Source organism: Agelaius phoeniceus, chromosome 6 (assembly GCF_051311805.1).
Source record: "Agelaius phoeniceus isolate bAgePho1 chromosome 6, bAgePho1.hap1, whole genome shotgun sequence".
Taxonomy (NCBI): domain Eukaryota; kingdom Metazoa; phylum Chordata; class Aves; order Passeriformes; family Icteridae; genus Agelaius; species Agelaius phoeniceus.
The window spans coordinates 18,518,117-18,534,924 of NC_135270.1; the positions used below are offsets into that span (position 1 = coordinate 18,518,117).

The 16,808-nt window shown below is 41.0% G+C and overlaps 1 protein-coding gene across 3 annotated transcripts in view; it reads right to left on the bottom strand.

Moving 5' to 3' along the window:
* Nucleotides 1-1,475: 1,475 nt before the first annotated feature.
* TSPAN4 (tetraspanin 4) overlaps nt 1,476-16,808 on the bottom strand; it is a 417,908-nt gene continuing 402,575 nt past the window's right edge. For all 3 annotated transcript variants that reach the window (XM_077179946.1, XM_077179947.1, XM_054635107.2), the window contains 3 exons: nt 14,823-14,954; nt 12,733-12,816; nt 1,476-10,011 (listed from right to left, as the gene is read on the bottom strand). In XM_077179946.1, the coding sequence (XP_077036061.1) occupies nt 9,943-10,011; nt 12,733-12,816; nt 14,823-14,954 (285 nt within the window). In that variant the 3' untranslated portion in view covers nt 1,476-9,942. The remainder of the gene's footprint in view (nt 10,012-12,732; nt 12,817-14,822; nt 14,955-16,808) is intronic.

The following is a 16,808-nucleotide window of genomic DNA, read 5'->3' on the forward strand; positions in this document are numbered from 1 at the left end:
CCCTCAGGATGGCATCTCTTCTCTCCAGCATGTTGACTGCACCTCACAGCTTGGTGTTGTCTGCAGTCTTGCTGAGGCTGACTCGATCCCACAGCCCACGTTGCTGACAAAGATGTTGAACAGTGCTGGTCCCAGCAGTCCTCCTGGACCCCCAAGGAACACCACTCTTCCCTGGTCTCCTCTTGGACTTGGAGAGTCACCATCCAGCTGGTTGCTTATCCACTGAGTGGTCCATCCATCAAACCAGAGTCTCTCCAGTTTAGAGACAAGGCTGTTGTGCAGGACAGAGTCAAGCTTTTTACAAGTCCAGGTGGGTCATGGCAGTCACTCTTCCCTTATTCCACCTCTGTAAGCCCATCAGAGAAGGCCACTGGATTTATCAAACATAATTTTCCTTTAGTGAAGCCATGTTTGCTGTCCCCCAGACATACCCTTATTTCCCATATGCCTTAGCATATTTTCCAGGAAGATCTGCTCCATGATTTTGCTGAGCAGTGAGGTGAGACTGATGGGCCTGTAGTTCTCCAGGAATCCCTCGTTTCCCTTTATAAAAATGGGGGTTATGTTCCCCCTTTTCCAGTCAGTGAGAACTTTACTGCACTGCTATATATCTCTGATATGATGGATAGTGGCTCAGCTTCTTCATCCAGCAGTTCCCTCAGGACCTGCAGATGTATCCCATTATCCTCAACATTTTTCAATAATGTCTAAATTACATATAAATGCAATGCCACTGCACAGGATTGATCTCCTGCTAGGCTGGAAGAACTGAAATTTGGAGGATGTAAGAGAAATCACAGGGTAAAGGGTACAGCTCTGTACCCTTTAGAGCTGCTCATCATCTGAGAATCCTGTGTCCTTCACTAGTTGGTGAACCTGCTGCACCTAGAAGGGGAATAGATGGGATTGCAGTCTGAAGAGAACAGGAAAGCAGCTGGAACAGCACACGGGGCCTGTTCTGAATGGGCTCACCACAGGTTTCATGGGATGCTGCTCTGTCTTTGTACTTTACAGTGGGGAAAACCAGACTGCTCAGGTCTTTTGTCCATTTCCAACCTTCTCTCTTAATCTTATGTTTTTTTCATATCTGTCCTTTGTATTTTCCCTTTTCTTCCTCACCTTTCCTGGCACAGATATTTATATAAGTTGGAGTCCTGTGCCACCCATAACAAAGATTGCTTGCATTGGAATATCTGGGTTTGGAGAAGAACACATAGATTGGGTTGATGCACATAGATTTTTTTACATGTACATTAAGTCTTGATTCCATCAGGAACAAGAGAGTGTGATTTGCACCAAGCTTTTAATTGTGCCAGTTTTTCCTGTGATAATTCTTCTTTGAAACCTGTGAGCACTTATTTCAAAGGACCTTTTGATAATGAAGATGTTTTGTGTCAGGGTAACCAGCTGTGGTGCACAGTCAGGAATAAGAAGGTGTTTAATAGGGAAGAACTTCAATGCACGGACTTCATAGGGAGATTTAAAACTTCAATTTTTATTAGCACCAAATATCAAGCAAGTTCCATGACAACAAGCTGTACTTCCAAGCTGGTGAATTACTTTGTTTAGGGAAAGTGAGTTAGTAATTATATGACACATCAATTCAGTCTATGTACTCTCTTGTGTTTGCATTTGCAAAGCCATAATTCCTTCTGTCGTGCACAGGTCTGAGTTCACAATTTCTGTTTTTCCCCCAAAAGTAGGAGTGTTTTCAATCATGAGGTTTTGAGGCAACTCTGCCCTTAAGAGACCATAACTTAGCTGCTCAGCAGAATAGTCAAAGCACCTCTGGCTTCTAGGGGGATATATGACTATTTCTAATGTATTTGTGTGTCCAGTTCCTGCAGCTGAGCTTACAGCATGAAGAATTTACCCCAAGAGCTTGCCCTGTACTTCTCTCTAGCCTCCCTGTTCAACTAATGCCAGCTTGGCTTTCCAGTGACATTAACACAGGGGCCCACGGTGGGGAGGAAGGGAGGCTGTGTGCTGTTCTGAGATTACAACAAAGCTTTTGGTGACCTTGGCTGTGATAAGAGACCTGGTATTTGATTAGGGAGTGAGAGGTGGGGTGCCAAAAAGCATTAGAATCAACACAATGCAGGAGTGCTCTTTTCTTGGAGTATTTGCAAATGCTTCATCCTAATTGAGTTTGCAAACAGCTCTAACTCTCTTAAGGGTGGGAGAGGGTTTGTTCCTTGAGAAATGACAGCCTGAAAATCAGAGCTCTGAGAATTACACAAATACACTTTTACTTTTTTTTTTTTTTTTTTTAATAGAAGTTATCTTAGACAGTTGGGCTGCCACAGTACAAACTGGAGGGTGCATATGCTGCCCCTTAAGTCACCTTAAAAGTGTATGGGTGCAGGTGAGCATTTCAAAAGAACAAAAATGCATCATTTCTAAGATGAGGCATTTTTTTACCTCAGTATCCTTATGGGTGCTTATTATTCAAGCTGAGATATAATATCAGAATCCGTTAATTGCATCTGTGGTGATACAATAACATTGAACAAGTTTCCAAGGTAAACTGGGTTAAAAAAAAAAGGAAAAAGAATCCTTGCAGCATTAGTCTGTCTGGAGCATGCTAAGCAGCCAGTGACAGTTCTGCTTGATAACACTGCTTGTTTAGCCATTTGCAGGCTTGCATCAGGGAACTGAGGACATGAAGAGCAATTCAGATTCAGTCACTACATAGGTCCACAACCAGGCTGCATTAATTTCTCTGTCACTGTACTGATTCTGCTCTGTTCTGTAGAGACTGTGGTCTCCTAAATCAGTATCAAACCTGAATTTTGTAAAGCCATGTAACATGTCTTACCATTGGGCACTAAAATTTATACAAACAACTGAATCCTCTCCACATTTGACACACTGGGACTGTGACTGACAACACATTTTTGTGTGCAGAAAAGCAGATTTAAATGGTACAGGTGGAAAGAGCAGTGATGGACTTAAGCTTAAGGGCCAAAGAAGGGCATTTGTGGAGGAGGGAGATGATGAGGTGCATCTGAACAGACTTTGAGAAACAAGTTCCCAAAATCCCTGTATTTCTCCAGTAATTTTTAGTTAATCTTCAGGATGAATGCTTTGCACCTGAAACTCTTGTCACAGTCCATATGAGACATAGACACATGAAATATACATTAATAGTTGGGAATTTTTTGTGCTGTACTTTCCTTTACATAGATTTTTGTTTTCTATGTATTTAACTAAATACAGTTACATGTTTTATTTTGTTGCCTGTGATTTGAACTATGTAATAGCAGTGCCATGGGAATATCAGGCGAAGTTTATAGTGGATAATTATCCCATCCTTTCAAATTATTCTTTAATTGCAAGTACAGGGAAGTCTCTGTTAAGCAATTCTGTAGTAACAAAATATTCTGCTCTGCCTAAATGATTTCTACATAAAAGATACCAAGGACTTGTTTGAGAAATCAGTTGAACTGATCAGCTATTTCTTCATGAAAAACCCTCATCCTAAGACACAGAACTTCTGTTCAGCTGTCTAACACACCCTGGTGTAGATTTGGTAGTGAATGTTTTCTGGCTCTTGGAGGGAGAAATGTAAACTGAGCTCTTCTTGCAGGTCAACCAACCCCAGGATTTCTAGTGAACAGACAGTATTTCCATGGGGAAACAGTTTATTGCAGGGAGAGACAAGGAAGCAAGGCCTAGGGTAAAGTGACAACTTAGGCAACTAATGGGATTTCAGAAAAAACACTCTTTTAAATGGTATTTGCCAGATGAGTTATTAATGACAGATTTCTTATTTGCTTGGGGTTTTTAGCCTGGTAAGATAAGAAACATAGGGCTCTGTGTTTTGTGCTTTTAATGTGTCAAGACAAAACTTTGGATGAAGCTTCATAAGCTGCCCTTAAATTTCTTTGAAAATTATTGCCATGCAGACAGAAAGTACTTTGTTTTACACAGCCAGGATAATCAGCTAGGCCTGATATTTCCAGGTTGTGGTAAGTGTCCTTTGGAAAAATAGCAGATTGTAGGGAGAAATACTCATCTGGTTGTTGATTAAAGTAGGAACAGCTCTGTCTATGGCAAGATGTAGTACAAAAGCAAAGACAAACGGGATAGCTACTGGGGGAAGGTACACTGGGCTTAGTTGTTTGAAACAATGGGATCTTAAAAATCAATAGGGTACTCAATTACCCAGGGTTAAGCTCTACTGGAAAGGCAAATTAAACTGTAAAGGTAATACTGCTGCTCTGAGCACATGTATTTCTGTAAGCATCATTAAGTTATCATTCCTGAAGTACAGAACCAATGGTGAGTAAATGAAATTGAAAGGCAACAATGTTAAAATCCATTTAAGAAGTATTCTTTTAAATGCAACATGAAGAAATTGTGAAATTCACTGCTATACTGCAGGACTGAAGTGTAAAGCTGCACAGAGTCAGAAAGGGATTAAAGATAGATGTGGCTGATGAGACCATCTAGTGGTGCACTTAATGGGATCAAGACAATTCAAGTAATGTAAACATCTCTCCTAAAGGGAGGGAGCTGTAAGAAACTTCCATCAAATATGTGGGTTATCCCTTATGATGCTTCCTGCAATAACCTCTAAAACCTCTGGGTCTCTACATTTCCCATTACACTACACTAGTGTTGTTCAGAATGTACAGTTCAGAGGCAATTTCACTTGCAAAGATATTTGACCTGTAGGGTACAACAAATTGTTTAAAAAAAGGCAGTGTTAGACTTGACTGCAGATAACCTACCTGGCTAACCAGACATTCTTCTGATTTGACACAGTGCAAGTTCCTAGTTGTTCAATTTAAAAACATTCTGGTGTTAATTTTTCAAGGTTTACTACGTATTTTCTGAATGTAAGCAACTACCTCAGAAAAAGGGAAGTCCTTTTATTTCAAAGTTATCAGTAACAGACAAGTTGTGAACACAAAATAATTTGGTTTGGGTCTGAGTATTTTTTTAACACGAAACCTGATCTCCCAGTAGTTTCTGAATTGCTATTGACTATCACATAATTTCAGGTAGCTTGCCCTTAAAAGGGAAGAGAGGTGTACATTCAACTGGGAATAGGTAAGCCACATAAATAATAACAATAAATTTGTAAGGAAGGATAGGTCAAATAAAAGGTAATGAGAAACGACAAAGAAGTAGAACACTGTAGGGTTTTGTTAAATTGCATACAGTATGTGTGTGTGTATTTGCCCAGACTTGCACACACACATATCTCTGGGTCTGTATAGAATCACTGTTCAGCTTGTAGTGCAGTTGCTTATAAAGAATACAAAAGACATTCTGTTGTAAACTTTAAAGAATATTTAATAACTTTTTAAAAATAAAAGGTATATTTTAAATTTTGTTCTTTATATGAATGCACAAAAATGTACCATTGTAATTGCAGCAACAAAATCCAAAGAACAGAGGCGACTGCCCACTGTGGTAAGAGACCAGTGACAAGGGAGAATTCAAAATGGAATCCAAACAAGATTTCCCATGGCAAATCCCAACGTGTTTTCTAACTGTCTAACTCAGTATCTATGCAGATAATTTACACTTAGCAAATTCTTGCAGATAAATTAGAGTAAATAAGGAGTCTGGGTTTAAATAATGCCACAATCAACTGCTGGTTTCTGTTGCTTACCTTTGGTGCCCCGTTTATAGCACAACACCGAAGCCAAGGGGTAAATGAAAGGCTGTGACTTTGTCCTGCCCTGGGAAGGTGTAAGAGGCAGCCCAGTCACTCAGTGTGTACTCAGTGGGACCAGTTCTCATCAGTTTGTAAGAAGTCAGGGTTTGGGTGGATTCCCTAAGCAGCCCTATTGATGATGCAAGACAGAGGATTTTTTACAGCTTCTGTGCAGTCCCTTCCTCTCCACATGATAAATCCTACAATGCTGCATTTAAATGCTAATTATTGATCAAAGAATAAACTTTTATGAGTTTGTTTAATTTGAGGGGGGAGACCAAAGAACTACTCATAGAACAGAAATTGAAGTGTATTTCAGTGATTGTGCACTGTATGATGAGGAGCTAAGTAATTCTGTTGTACAAGTAATAAGATTTGGCTGCTAGTGACAGTACAGGAAAATAAACCATATTCTATTAAATATATGGGTTTGGATGTTTGTTTTTTTTTTATTAAATAATTGTGAAAATGAAAAGCCAAAAGGATATTTGGACTGAATCTAAAAAGCTAAATCCTGATGCTGCTGAATTCAGTAGGTTCAGTCATATGCCCTGTGCCTTCATATCTTGTTATTAAGCAGAAACAGCCATGAGAATAAATTAGGAGTGCTCCTTTATTGCCTTTGGTTCTGTCTTTAATTTAAATGTATTGAGTCCTCCTTCATGTTTAAAGATAAGAAGTCACAATAATATAAAAGGCTTTACTAAAAGTGACAAGACACTAATAGAAGCAATTGGAATGACTTCTGTGTTGCTCTGCCTGCATTCAATATCAGCAGCCTTTCAAATGGATATTATGTACTACAGGTTACTTATATATAATCAACCAGTTTAATGTGTAAAATGGAACTGTCTTTTTTTTGGCTTTTTGGGTTTTTTTTAAAAGATTGTTGCTGTTACACATCACAAAATCTTCTGACCTTGTCAGCAGAGAAAGGATGCATTGATCTTAAGAAAATATGGTAAGTCTGAGGCTTGTTATATGCAGTATGTTCAGAGGTATGAAATTGGATTGTGCTGGTAATGCTGTAAGCACTCTAACAGCTGTTTTGTCTGTGTGGAGAGAGTTAATAACATCAAATATACAAAACAGTCCAGTTCAAATTATGAACAAGTTGCAGTAGCATCTTGGTAGTGGAAGAGTATTTTAAAAGGAATTATTACCAGCAATATGTGATCTGGAGGGGGTTTTTTTGTTTGTTTGTCTGCTTGGGGGTTTTTTTGTTTGTTTGTTTGTGGTTTTTTGTTTTGTTTTATTTTTTTCCCCTAACTGTATGTTTTTGTTGCAGTGACTGGGATTTACAAAGTGAGGGCTGCTTAGAGGTATTCCCTTTAGGTACTTGTTTTTGAAAACCAAGGAAGTTTATCTTGTAAAGACACCTAAACTGGGGAAAATGATTAGAGGAAACCACAAAATGTGACTTGTCTCCAGTCTGCTTCTCATATTTTGTTTCCACTGAAGCTTTACCTGAAGTCTAGAAGCATTCTGTAAGAGCTCAGCACATATTACTGTGAGACTCACAGGAGAAGGGTCTGTGATCTCTCTTTTTCCTACATCACACCATCAAGCAAATTGATAAGAGTTGCTCTCTGTGGGAGTTCTGCACAATGGTTTGCTCCCATCAACTGAACCATCATCAGCCTGCTGTCTCTGTGTTAATTTTTAATGGCAGGGATCACTACAAATAGACTTGTCTACCTTTTATCTGTCTCAAAAAAAAAAAAAAAATCAATGTTTTATGAATGTATTCATCACTGTGTCATGCTGCTTTTCAGTGGTAGAAACTCCTCTGAGTTGTCAGCAGAAGCACCCCTGTGTACAAACTATAAACCAAGGCAAGAACTAATGGTACAGCTAACCTGGAATTGTATCTGTGCACGTTAAGAAAAGAAGAGAGTAGAGAGAGGGAAGGAACAAACTCACACCATCTTTTGCAGAGCAGGACAGTCTGCAGGTCAGCCTGGCTCAAGAAGCAGAGAGCAGGGAGCCTGGTGACTGCAACACGAGCGAGCCTCTTGCTTTGGAGTACAGGGCACCTGTGTGTGGCTACTTGCTCAGCTTGGGTATGTTGGGGCTTGTTTGCATGACAGTAAAATCCTTTAGTGCTGGGGAGGTTGCTGTCATAGTGATTGGGAAGCCACATAAAATGCACAGAATTAATATATTACTTTTACCTTAGCCTGCAGAGCTAAATGCCCCATGGGGGTAAAATTTTGGAAAATAATTGCTCTTTAAACACCAGGCTGTCCTAAGCAATTTCCCAGAAAATATGGAGTAGCTCATGCCTGAGAGTGAGAAGACTGCAGGAAATCAGCAGAGATAAAAAAAATCTCCCAAATCTGTTGAGTGAGAGTGGATCTGTCAAATAATGCAGGTCCAGAAAAGGGTTAGTTCTGGGTGTAAAGGAGATTGTTCAATAGGCTGTGTGGGTTGGCAAGTCCAGCTCTGTGCTGGAAATTATCTTTAAATCAAAGCATGCAAAATGGCACTCAGAGCTGAGACCTGCTGTTGTAAGCAAGGTGACTTTCCCTGTGAGCTTGCTGCATGCTTCCAGTGTGCAGGAATGGCTGCACTCAGCTTCCTGGGAAACCAGAGCTCCATGGTCAGCTCTCTGCTCTAAGTGACAGTGGCTGAGAGCTCCTCAAATGCTGGCTGAAGGGAGCAGGCCATCTGCATTGCTCTGTTTGCCTGTTCCCTGCTGTGTCCTTTCCCTGGGGTGCTTCAGCTTCTCCCTGGCACACATGCACTACCTGGAGCTGTTTGCTGGCAGGGAACTATTTGTTTGAACAATAGGACACATCTGATTTTTAACCTCATCACCAGAAGACGTGCATAGGACGGTACTACATCAATTACTTCAGTTATCAATGAGTGGCTGTTCCCTAGTTAAGGAAAGTAATGGTTTTGATTTCTGCATATTTCTGTGATTCCATGATATTCTAGAAAGTGTGGATTATATTCTAACCAGGAGCTAGGTGAAGAAAAATGCATCTGAAAAAGAGCACTGAGAAGTGACTCCAGTTCTAACAGAGACTGATGTGTCTTGGCTGTTGTCAGTGTGCAGCTGGGAGGAAAAAAAAAGGTAAGCATAAAAGCATCTGAAGTCTTAATAACTCTCAGAAGAATGAGCAATGTGCAAAAGATTTTTCTTCAGCAAGGCAAAGTCTATCATACCTGCAGATGATGTTATCCCAAAGTAAATTAATGAAATGGTGACATTCAGGGAAGGAACAGCTGACAGCTTTGTATACATCTTCAAGCATGGAAATGAGTGATATTTTTTTGGCAGACTTACTTGAAACAGGGATGATAAATAAAACCATAGTAGACTGACAGAGAGAGCCCACTCACAAGTTGTTTACTGAAATGAAGATACAGCTGAAAGTAATTACTTGTTTCCCAGAGGTATAAGTGATAGTGCCTTGTACAAGAAATAATACTTGGTTATTTCAGTTGGAATGTAAAATAGGATAGAAAGGTTTCCTCTTTCTGAGGTTAGATGCTGGGTATTTTCACCTCCTTTCAGAAAAGTATGTGTTTATGAATGTAACATATATAACATATGCAGTCAACCATCTATATGCCACTGGCAATTAGGAAGTGAGGCAATGTCCAATATTGTTTTCCATTAACAGCCAGGATCTCGCTGTACAGATTCTGATTAAAAGCCTGACTCTGCGGCACGTAAGATTAAAAATACTCCTTTAAAACAATGCACTTCTGAAGATGATCCTCTCCTGGCTACAAAATCATCTTGAGACACTTGGAGGCAGGGCTCCTTGATCTTGACATTTTAGCTGTGTGCAAACTGTAGTAAAATTACAATTGCATTCAGTCCTAGCTACTCTGTACCTTCTTGCTGAAGAACATTTGTTTTCTACGTCCTCTCTTCCGGACTGGGAAATGCAGGAAGGCAGCCTGGCAGCTTTTGCAGAGGTTGCCTCAGTGCCATCTTTTCTTAACATGGGTTTGCAGTCAGCCCCTTGTAAGCAGCCTCTCTTGCCTTGCCACAGGCCATGGAAAAGGAAACATTGCTTTTTTGGTTTTCCTCTGCTTAAAGACAAGGCTGCTTCTTACCTGTGCCAGTTCAAGTACTGACTTTTTCTTTTCTTCCTCCTTCAGTAAAGTGGGGTGATTCACAAAATCTTCAGAAATATAGCATTATACACAGTTTATAGTACAAAGAGGGGGGGAGAAGGTCAGATGAATGAGCATGAAGGAGATTTCTCCTGTGTCCTTTGGAGGAGAAGCAGAAAGATTGGGAATGGTATCTATGCACAGTAGGTGTCTGCCTTGACTACCTGACAATACATGGTCATTGCAAAGGTGAGTCCGAGAATCTAAGAGAAAAGAAACAACAAACAATCGTTTTTCAGTAAGTAAAAAAACCCTATTTATGGAAACAACAAGAAAAAAAGAGAAAAGCATGACACTAATTTTGTTCACCCACAGGAGGACATATCACATACTGCTTTTCCTGCCTGTTCATGTCCTTGTTCTATTCCTAGAGTCTGTCTGCCTTTTGTCCTTATCCATATTGCTGTCTTACAGAATGGACAGTGAGAGCAGGGGAGAGTTGATTTCTCCATCAAAGCAGCCACCAGATACTGGAAAGAGATATATTGAAAAAAATTTGGATGCCTTTTGCTTGAAAATATTTTACAGTAGCAATCCACAGCTGTGTGGGTATTCTGTGGGTGTCCCTGTAGCTGTTGTTTTGAAAGACATTGGGTTAATCCCTGGCCCTACGGATGCTGTGGTTTACTTGACTGTACTTTACTTTTCCAAGTGTATGTGTGCACAGGTCCCCGTGGGGGAATCACTGGAGACTGAACATGCATTAATCATGGCCATCAATGCCTCATCAACAATGGATGTGTTTTTCTACTCAGCCTATTCAAGAGAAGCAGCAGGGGGATGGGGGTTCTTCTCCCAGCTAAGCACTGACCTGTTGTGCTGTCTCTGGTGGATTACTTCATCAAAAGGGATGGGGGAGAAAGTCTTATTTTCCTTCCAGCTGAAGTACCCATATGAATGTACTAAGTGCTTGTTATTTTCCCTTTGCAACACCACAGTACGAGTTGTCACTGAAATGAAGGTCTGCCAGGTAGAAAATTTTAGGGTATGAATTCTGTTTTAAGCACTTAACCTGACCACTTCAAATTTAGTCTTTACATGAGTAATAGTTCCTGTTAATGAGTACTTTGAAAGAATATATGAATATAAACACACACACAATTATATTTATGAAGAAAAAGTGGTTATAAAGTTGTTAATCTTCCTCAAGTCTCACTCTTCTATAGTGAAATCAGATTATTAGGTTTTGGTGTGCTGTTTGTAGCAAACACTGGCCTTTTGGAAGTATCCACCTTCACGGACATCTACGTAACAAAACAGCAGTGGCTGAACTTGGTTTATAGTTTGAAGCATGCATGGCTGAGGAAGATTCTTCTGTTGCATGTGCTGTTATATCCTTCAAATTATGTGACTGTATGATTCTCTAAGATGCTAACATGAAAAACTGTCACATGCTATGGGCCAGAACACAACTGAAACAGCAGCAAGAGAGGGGGCTCAGTTCATTTCAGGTGACAGTGCACAGAAACTTTTGTCATCAGGTAGATTCAATTGCACCAGGCAGCTGGAAGGCAGACTGAAAATCTGTTGTCTTCTGAGGTGTTTTCCCTGCATTGCACAGCATTTACTAGGAATATGAATTTGCATTTTTAAATTGTCTGAAGTGCTTCCTCCCATGCAAACTAGCAATGTCTTTCTGTCAGAAAGATAGTATTGTCTTAGAAATTTAATATACTTAGGGTATTTATGAGAAGGACTGACCATGGAGTGCTGGGGATTTTTAGTGTATCCTTTAAAGATATCCTAAATGCTGAATGGATGCTCAAAAGCTGGTTTGGTTTTCTTAATTGTGGTAATATATTAACAACAGTGATAAATTGCCTGTCTGCCATATGATCTTGTGCTTCTTTCTCTAAGCATATCTGCTTATTATACTGGAACAAACCCCAGAACTCTACTGAATTTGGGCCTGTGAGGCGTCAGGCATTTGCATTAGTAAGTTGCAGCCAATAAATGACATATGAGAGAGTAAGATATGTGCCATTCTGCCTAATCTGTCATTATTGGGAATGTGAGTAGAATACTGATCCCAGACTCTCTCCTGCTGCTGCTAGTGGCATAGCAGGCAAATTAAAAAAAATACCCAACCAAACCAAACAACCATGAGTTAATCTGCAGTTACACGGTGTTAATTAGCTCAGCAATGCCATCCTTTGTGCTTGCATGTTGGGTTCCAAGAGGGGGAGCTGGAAACTAAATCTAGATCTTCACTGAATTTAGGAAAGGCACTTTGAACCAGCCTGAGCTCCAGCACAACTTTCACCTGTGTATCCTCAGGCTGTGCCACTGGTGCACAACCACAGCAGGCTGGGTTAAAGGCACCAGCACGCAAGGGACAAAGTGGTGGACAACAGATTCTTCTCTGACCAAAGTCACAGTGGAAAGGACTGCAACTCAAAAATCTGATAGGCATGTCTATGCCAATCATAGTAAGGGAGCATGGGTTTATTGGCAGGGTTCACTAATGGGCACCACATACTGATTTGTAATTTACCCTGGCCTGAGGGATGAGGTTGAAGACTTAAGTTACCTCTAGACTATGCTGAAGTTGGCTATTTAACCTAAGTCCTCTCTGAAGAATAACTGGACAAATACAGGCACCCTAAAAGCACTTCATCCTGCCCTGATTAGGTGTCTGGAGTCCAGTCTCCCCTCCCAATTTCCAGTTTCAGTCTTTTATAAACCACTTGATATAGTGCCTGCTCTTTGCAGTGCATCATAAAACACTGTGCAGTATCCTAGTTCTGTGCCTTGTACACAGTATTTTAACTGAAGTAAAACTCAAAGTACTTAATAATTTTGCATGATGGTAGACAAAAATTCTGCAAGATTTAAAACCTGCTTGGGCAGAGTATATATCTGAATCTGTGGTTACTTAGTTAGTTACAATTATTTAGGATTTGAAAATTGGTATTTAACTGTACCTGCACCATAGCTGTGCACAGTCCAAAGATTCCCACTGCCAGTAAGTTTTCCTGGAGCCATACTTTCACAGTTTCATAGCAAGGCTAAAAAGAAAAACAAACCAAGAATATTGTATTTGCCATAAATACAGCTCTACACTCCCAGGAATATACAGCCAGAGAAAAAATGGATCTGACCTAGCTGCTAGGTAGCCTGGATTATCATTTCAGTGCTGGAGCAACTACAATATATTTTTGGGTTGAAGCTTGAACATGGAGTACTAATCCCAGACACAAAACAGCGCACCTCCAAAATGCTGCATGAGCACTGCTCCATATAAATTCAGCCAGAAACTAAAAATAGTGTGCTGATTTTGGCTGGGGTAGAGTTAATTTTCTTCACAGTGATGGGTATGGGGCTGTGTTTTGGATTTGTCCTGAACACAGGGTTGATAATCTGGAGATATTTTTTGTTATCATTGAACAGGAGTTACACAGAGCATGGTTTTTTGGTTTCCCTATTGAACTGTCTTTATCTCAACCCACTCTTTTCTCACTTTTACTTTCCTGCTCTCCCCTTGATCCCACTGGTGGCAAAGTAAACAGGCAGCTGTGTGGGGCTTAGTAGCCGGCTGGGGTTAAACTACTACAAATAAACAAGCCCTGGGTTTGGGTCCTGTTTTCTCTCTAAAACCCAACCAGAAGCAGTTAGAACCCTACAATGAGGTTTTCATTTTCTCCACGTTTCAGGGAAATAAACATTTCTTGTAATACATACAGACATGAAACCCAACAGTCCCAGTGTGAGTGGCTCAGTAGCTGCTCCTGCTGCACATGGGCCCATTTCATACCATTTCCAGCCATTTCAAACTGCAGTATGGGCACTCCTTCATTCTTTTCTTCATGCTTTAAATTCTGCAGTAGCTGTAGCCCAGTTTTACTGGTCCAGTTTTGGGGAGGGTGGAATTGGCCCAAGTGAAACCTTTCTTTAAATTATGATGTCTGTAAGACAACCTTGTGCAAAAACAGGGCCCCCTGTCTTGTAAATGGTCATAGCCATGAATCATTCAGCCTTCAGTTAGGGGCTTTTACATATGTATAAAGGAAGAAGTATTAATGGCCATCAGAAGCCACAGGGTTAACCTGCACTGATTTTCCTGCTACCCTGAATAAAAGAGAAGGACAATTTTTCATTCCTTAAATTAAAAAAATTACCTGGAGCTACTCAAGAAGTATAAGGAAGCTGTGTTTGATGTGAACTCAGCCTCTGTGAGTACAAATCCATGCGTATGAAATCTCACTAGAAAGTGGCCAAGACAGCTTTACTCATTGTCTTCACAAACCATTAGAACCAGCAAAACTTAGTTATAATTCCACTTCATCAGGTGGCCTACACCCCTCCTGTGTAATTGCACTACCTGTAATTAGCACAAAGAATTGCTGAGGTAATTTCAGAGCCATATTTAGGCTCCGACTGTCTGTTCCAGAAAGATCTTGCTGAGGCCATTGTAGGGAAATTATCCCACGGAGTTTTGAATTTGATTACAGGCAAGTGCAGAAACTCAAAAAAAAAATGCTGCTGGCACCTCAGCGGAACAGTTCCCACTCTTCTGTGCAGTGGAGGTCCCCAAACCAGAGCTCCTGGTGGGAGAAGAGTGCTCAAGGCTCTCCCAGTCCTCCTGCCTCAGGACTGCCTAGGCTGTGATAAGCTACAGCTGCTGCTCCAGGGCCTGTGTGTGCATGAACCATTTGCCTTTACTGCTGCCTGACCCAGTAGGTGGGACACTAAAAAGGGCACTCCTGCCATTTCCTAGCTTGATGTCACTAGTCTGCACTGCAGATCAGTGTTGGAATGGACCTGTCTGCAGTGTAAAACAACAGCTTAGAGCCTACTGAAAGGAAACCAGCTCATAAAAATAATTAAATAGGGGGTTTCATTGGAGGTCAAAGGCCACAGCTCAACAGGAGTCTTCTGAAAGCACCTGATGAAAGGTGAATTAGGATAGAATGAGGTGCACAGCTTATCATCTGTGCAGCCCTGCAAATCACTACTGCCTGCCCTTCACCTGGGCTGCAAGGCAGCATCTGCCGTGTGCTGCAGAGCTACTCACCGCTTTCCACCAGGTCCCTGGGGAATGGAGCCCACAGTTCTCACTGAATTCTAAGCAGCAGGAGTCTGGCACCCGGGTTGTGTTGTACACTTCGAACCAGTCCGTGTAGTTGGAGACTCCACAGCATCTGAACTGGAAAAAGATGAACCGAGGTGATACCGTAAGCGTGATCCATCACTGCCTGTTCTGACTTTGCCTTCTGGAGCCTGACACTTAGTGCATTTTGATCATACCAGCAGAGGCTTTAAATTTTAAAGGAATACAGTACTTCCTCAGCTTTACTCAAAACAGACCCCCTCTCTACTCTTTTTTATTAAGTTTAAACATGGCCTTATATGCAGCTAATGTTGATACAAGAAGGGAAGGCCCCTATTTGCAGTGGGAAGATAATGCAGGAGCTGAAACTGGACAACCTCAGACAAGTACTGAGATTGAGTTATTGACTGACCAGAATTTTAACAGTTGTTTGCAGCTTGTCAAGAAAAAATATACAGGTACAGCACCCAAGAGATGAAGACACTGGGATCTCTATAGCACACTACTTCTAGGATCATGACTGGAATAAACAAGGCGAGTTTTTCACTAAGCTATTAATTACCAATCACCTTTGAAAGTCTTTGCCTATCAGCAAAAGGTGTATTTCTCTCTGTGGTGCAGTTCTTTAATGTCATCATCTGATGCTCTAACAGTTGTGCCTTAAGTGTCTGCCTACAACGACACAGTGTGTGCAGATATCACAACACTGCTAAATCAGAGGGTCTGTTTGACTTTAGTAGTGGGATGAAAGGTACAGAAACACAGTGGTAGAGGGAATGGCTCTGTGGCCATCTTCCCCTTGGGAACTGGTATATTCTTGTGATAGGAAATAAGCTGGGACTCGTTACCATATAGATGTATACACCATCTGTCGCCCTTATGCAAAAGTATGAATTTGTTGGGATTTAGACACTTCAGCACCAATGAGTAAACAAGACAACACTGGGCTGCAGAACTGCTCTCTGCTATTCAAAGTACCTCACACTTTTTTGGGGCTATGCCAGCCACCTACCTCGTCCCAAAATTACTTGCCAAGATCTTATTTTTTAAAATGTGAATTTAGGTAAGCCTGAAGGGTATTTTTAGCATCCCTGTAGAGACCACTTTTCTTGTTTCTGAGAGACTCATAATCATGCAGACATCTGCATCACCAGGGCCAAAGACCTAATCGAGATCCTGATGTTTACATTGGCTTGAGGGAGAGTTTTCCTTTGTTATATAATAGCTGTAGAGTTCAGGCTGTAGTAGAGTTGCGGTGTTCAGCTCTTGCTGCACACATAAAATGTGCCACTCCAGACCCATAGAGGGCAGAGGTGTCACATGCTGCTGCCTCATGCATCTTATGATGCTTCAAGCACTCAGAAAGTACTCCTTGATAGAGACATTTCAGTGCTCACAGCAGAGTTTTTCTTCTGTCAGGGAAAAGTCAGAAAACTTTCCTGCACTAACATCTATCCTTCCAAGTTTCTGCTTCGAATTTTGATTTGGTCTGTGGCAGGACTCAATCCTCCACTTGCAAATGTTTGATTTTTAAGATTACAGGTTTCGTTTTCTACAAACTGACATGAAACTAGAAAAAAAGTTTGTGCCTTTCTTTTTTTCCTCTATGTTGCTGCACAGAAAACAGGCGATCCATGTGTAACAGGTCCCAAAAGTGAGTAGGAGCAGCCTGGAATACATGGCATACATTTGAGGAAGGCTGGTTTATTTAGAAATCTAACAAGAAGAAGGTCTTGCAGGCTGTCATCATTAGAGTCAGGAGGCAGCTCTTTGATAGACAGCGAGAAGTGACAGCTTGTAAACAGCAAGCCTTAAAAATGTGGCTCATCTGTGATGTAGAGTGTGCAGCGGTAAGGGCTGAGACATTTGAGTGATGTTCTGGCCAAACACAAGTGACACAAGTTTGCATAAATCAGAACTAGACTCCTTCTTCTCATAATAATGCATGGC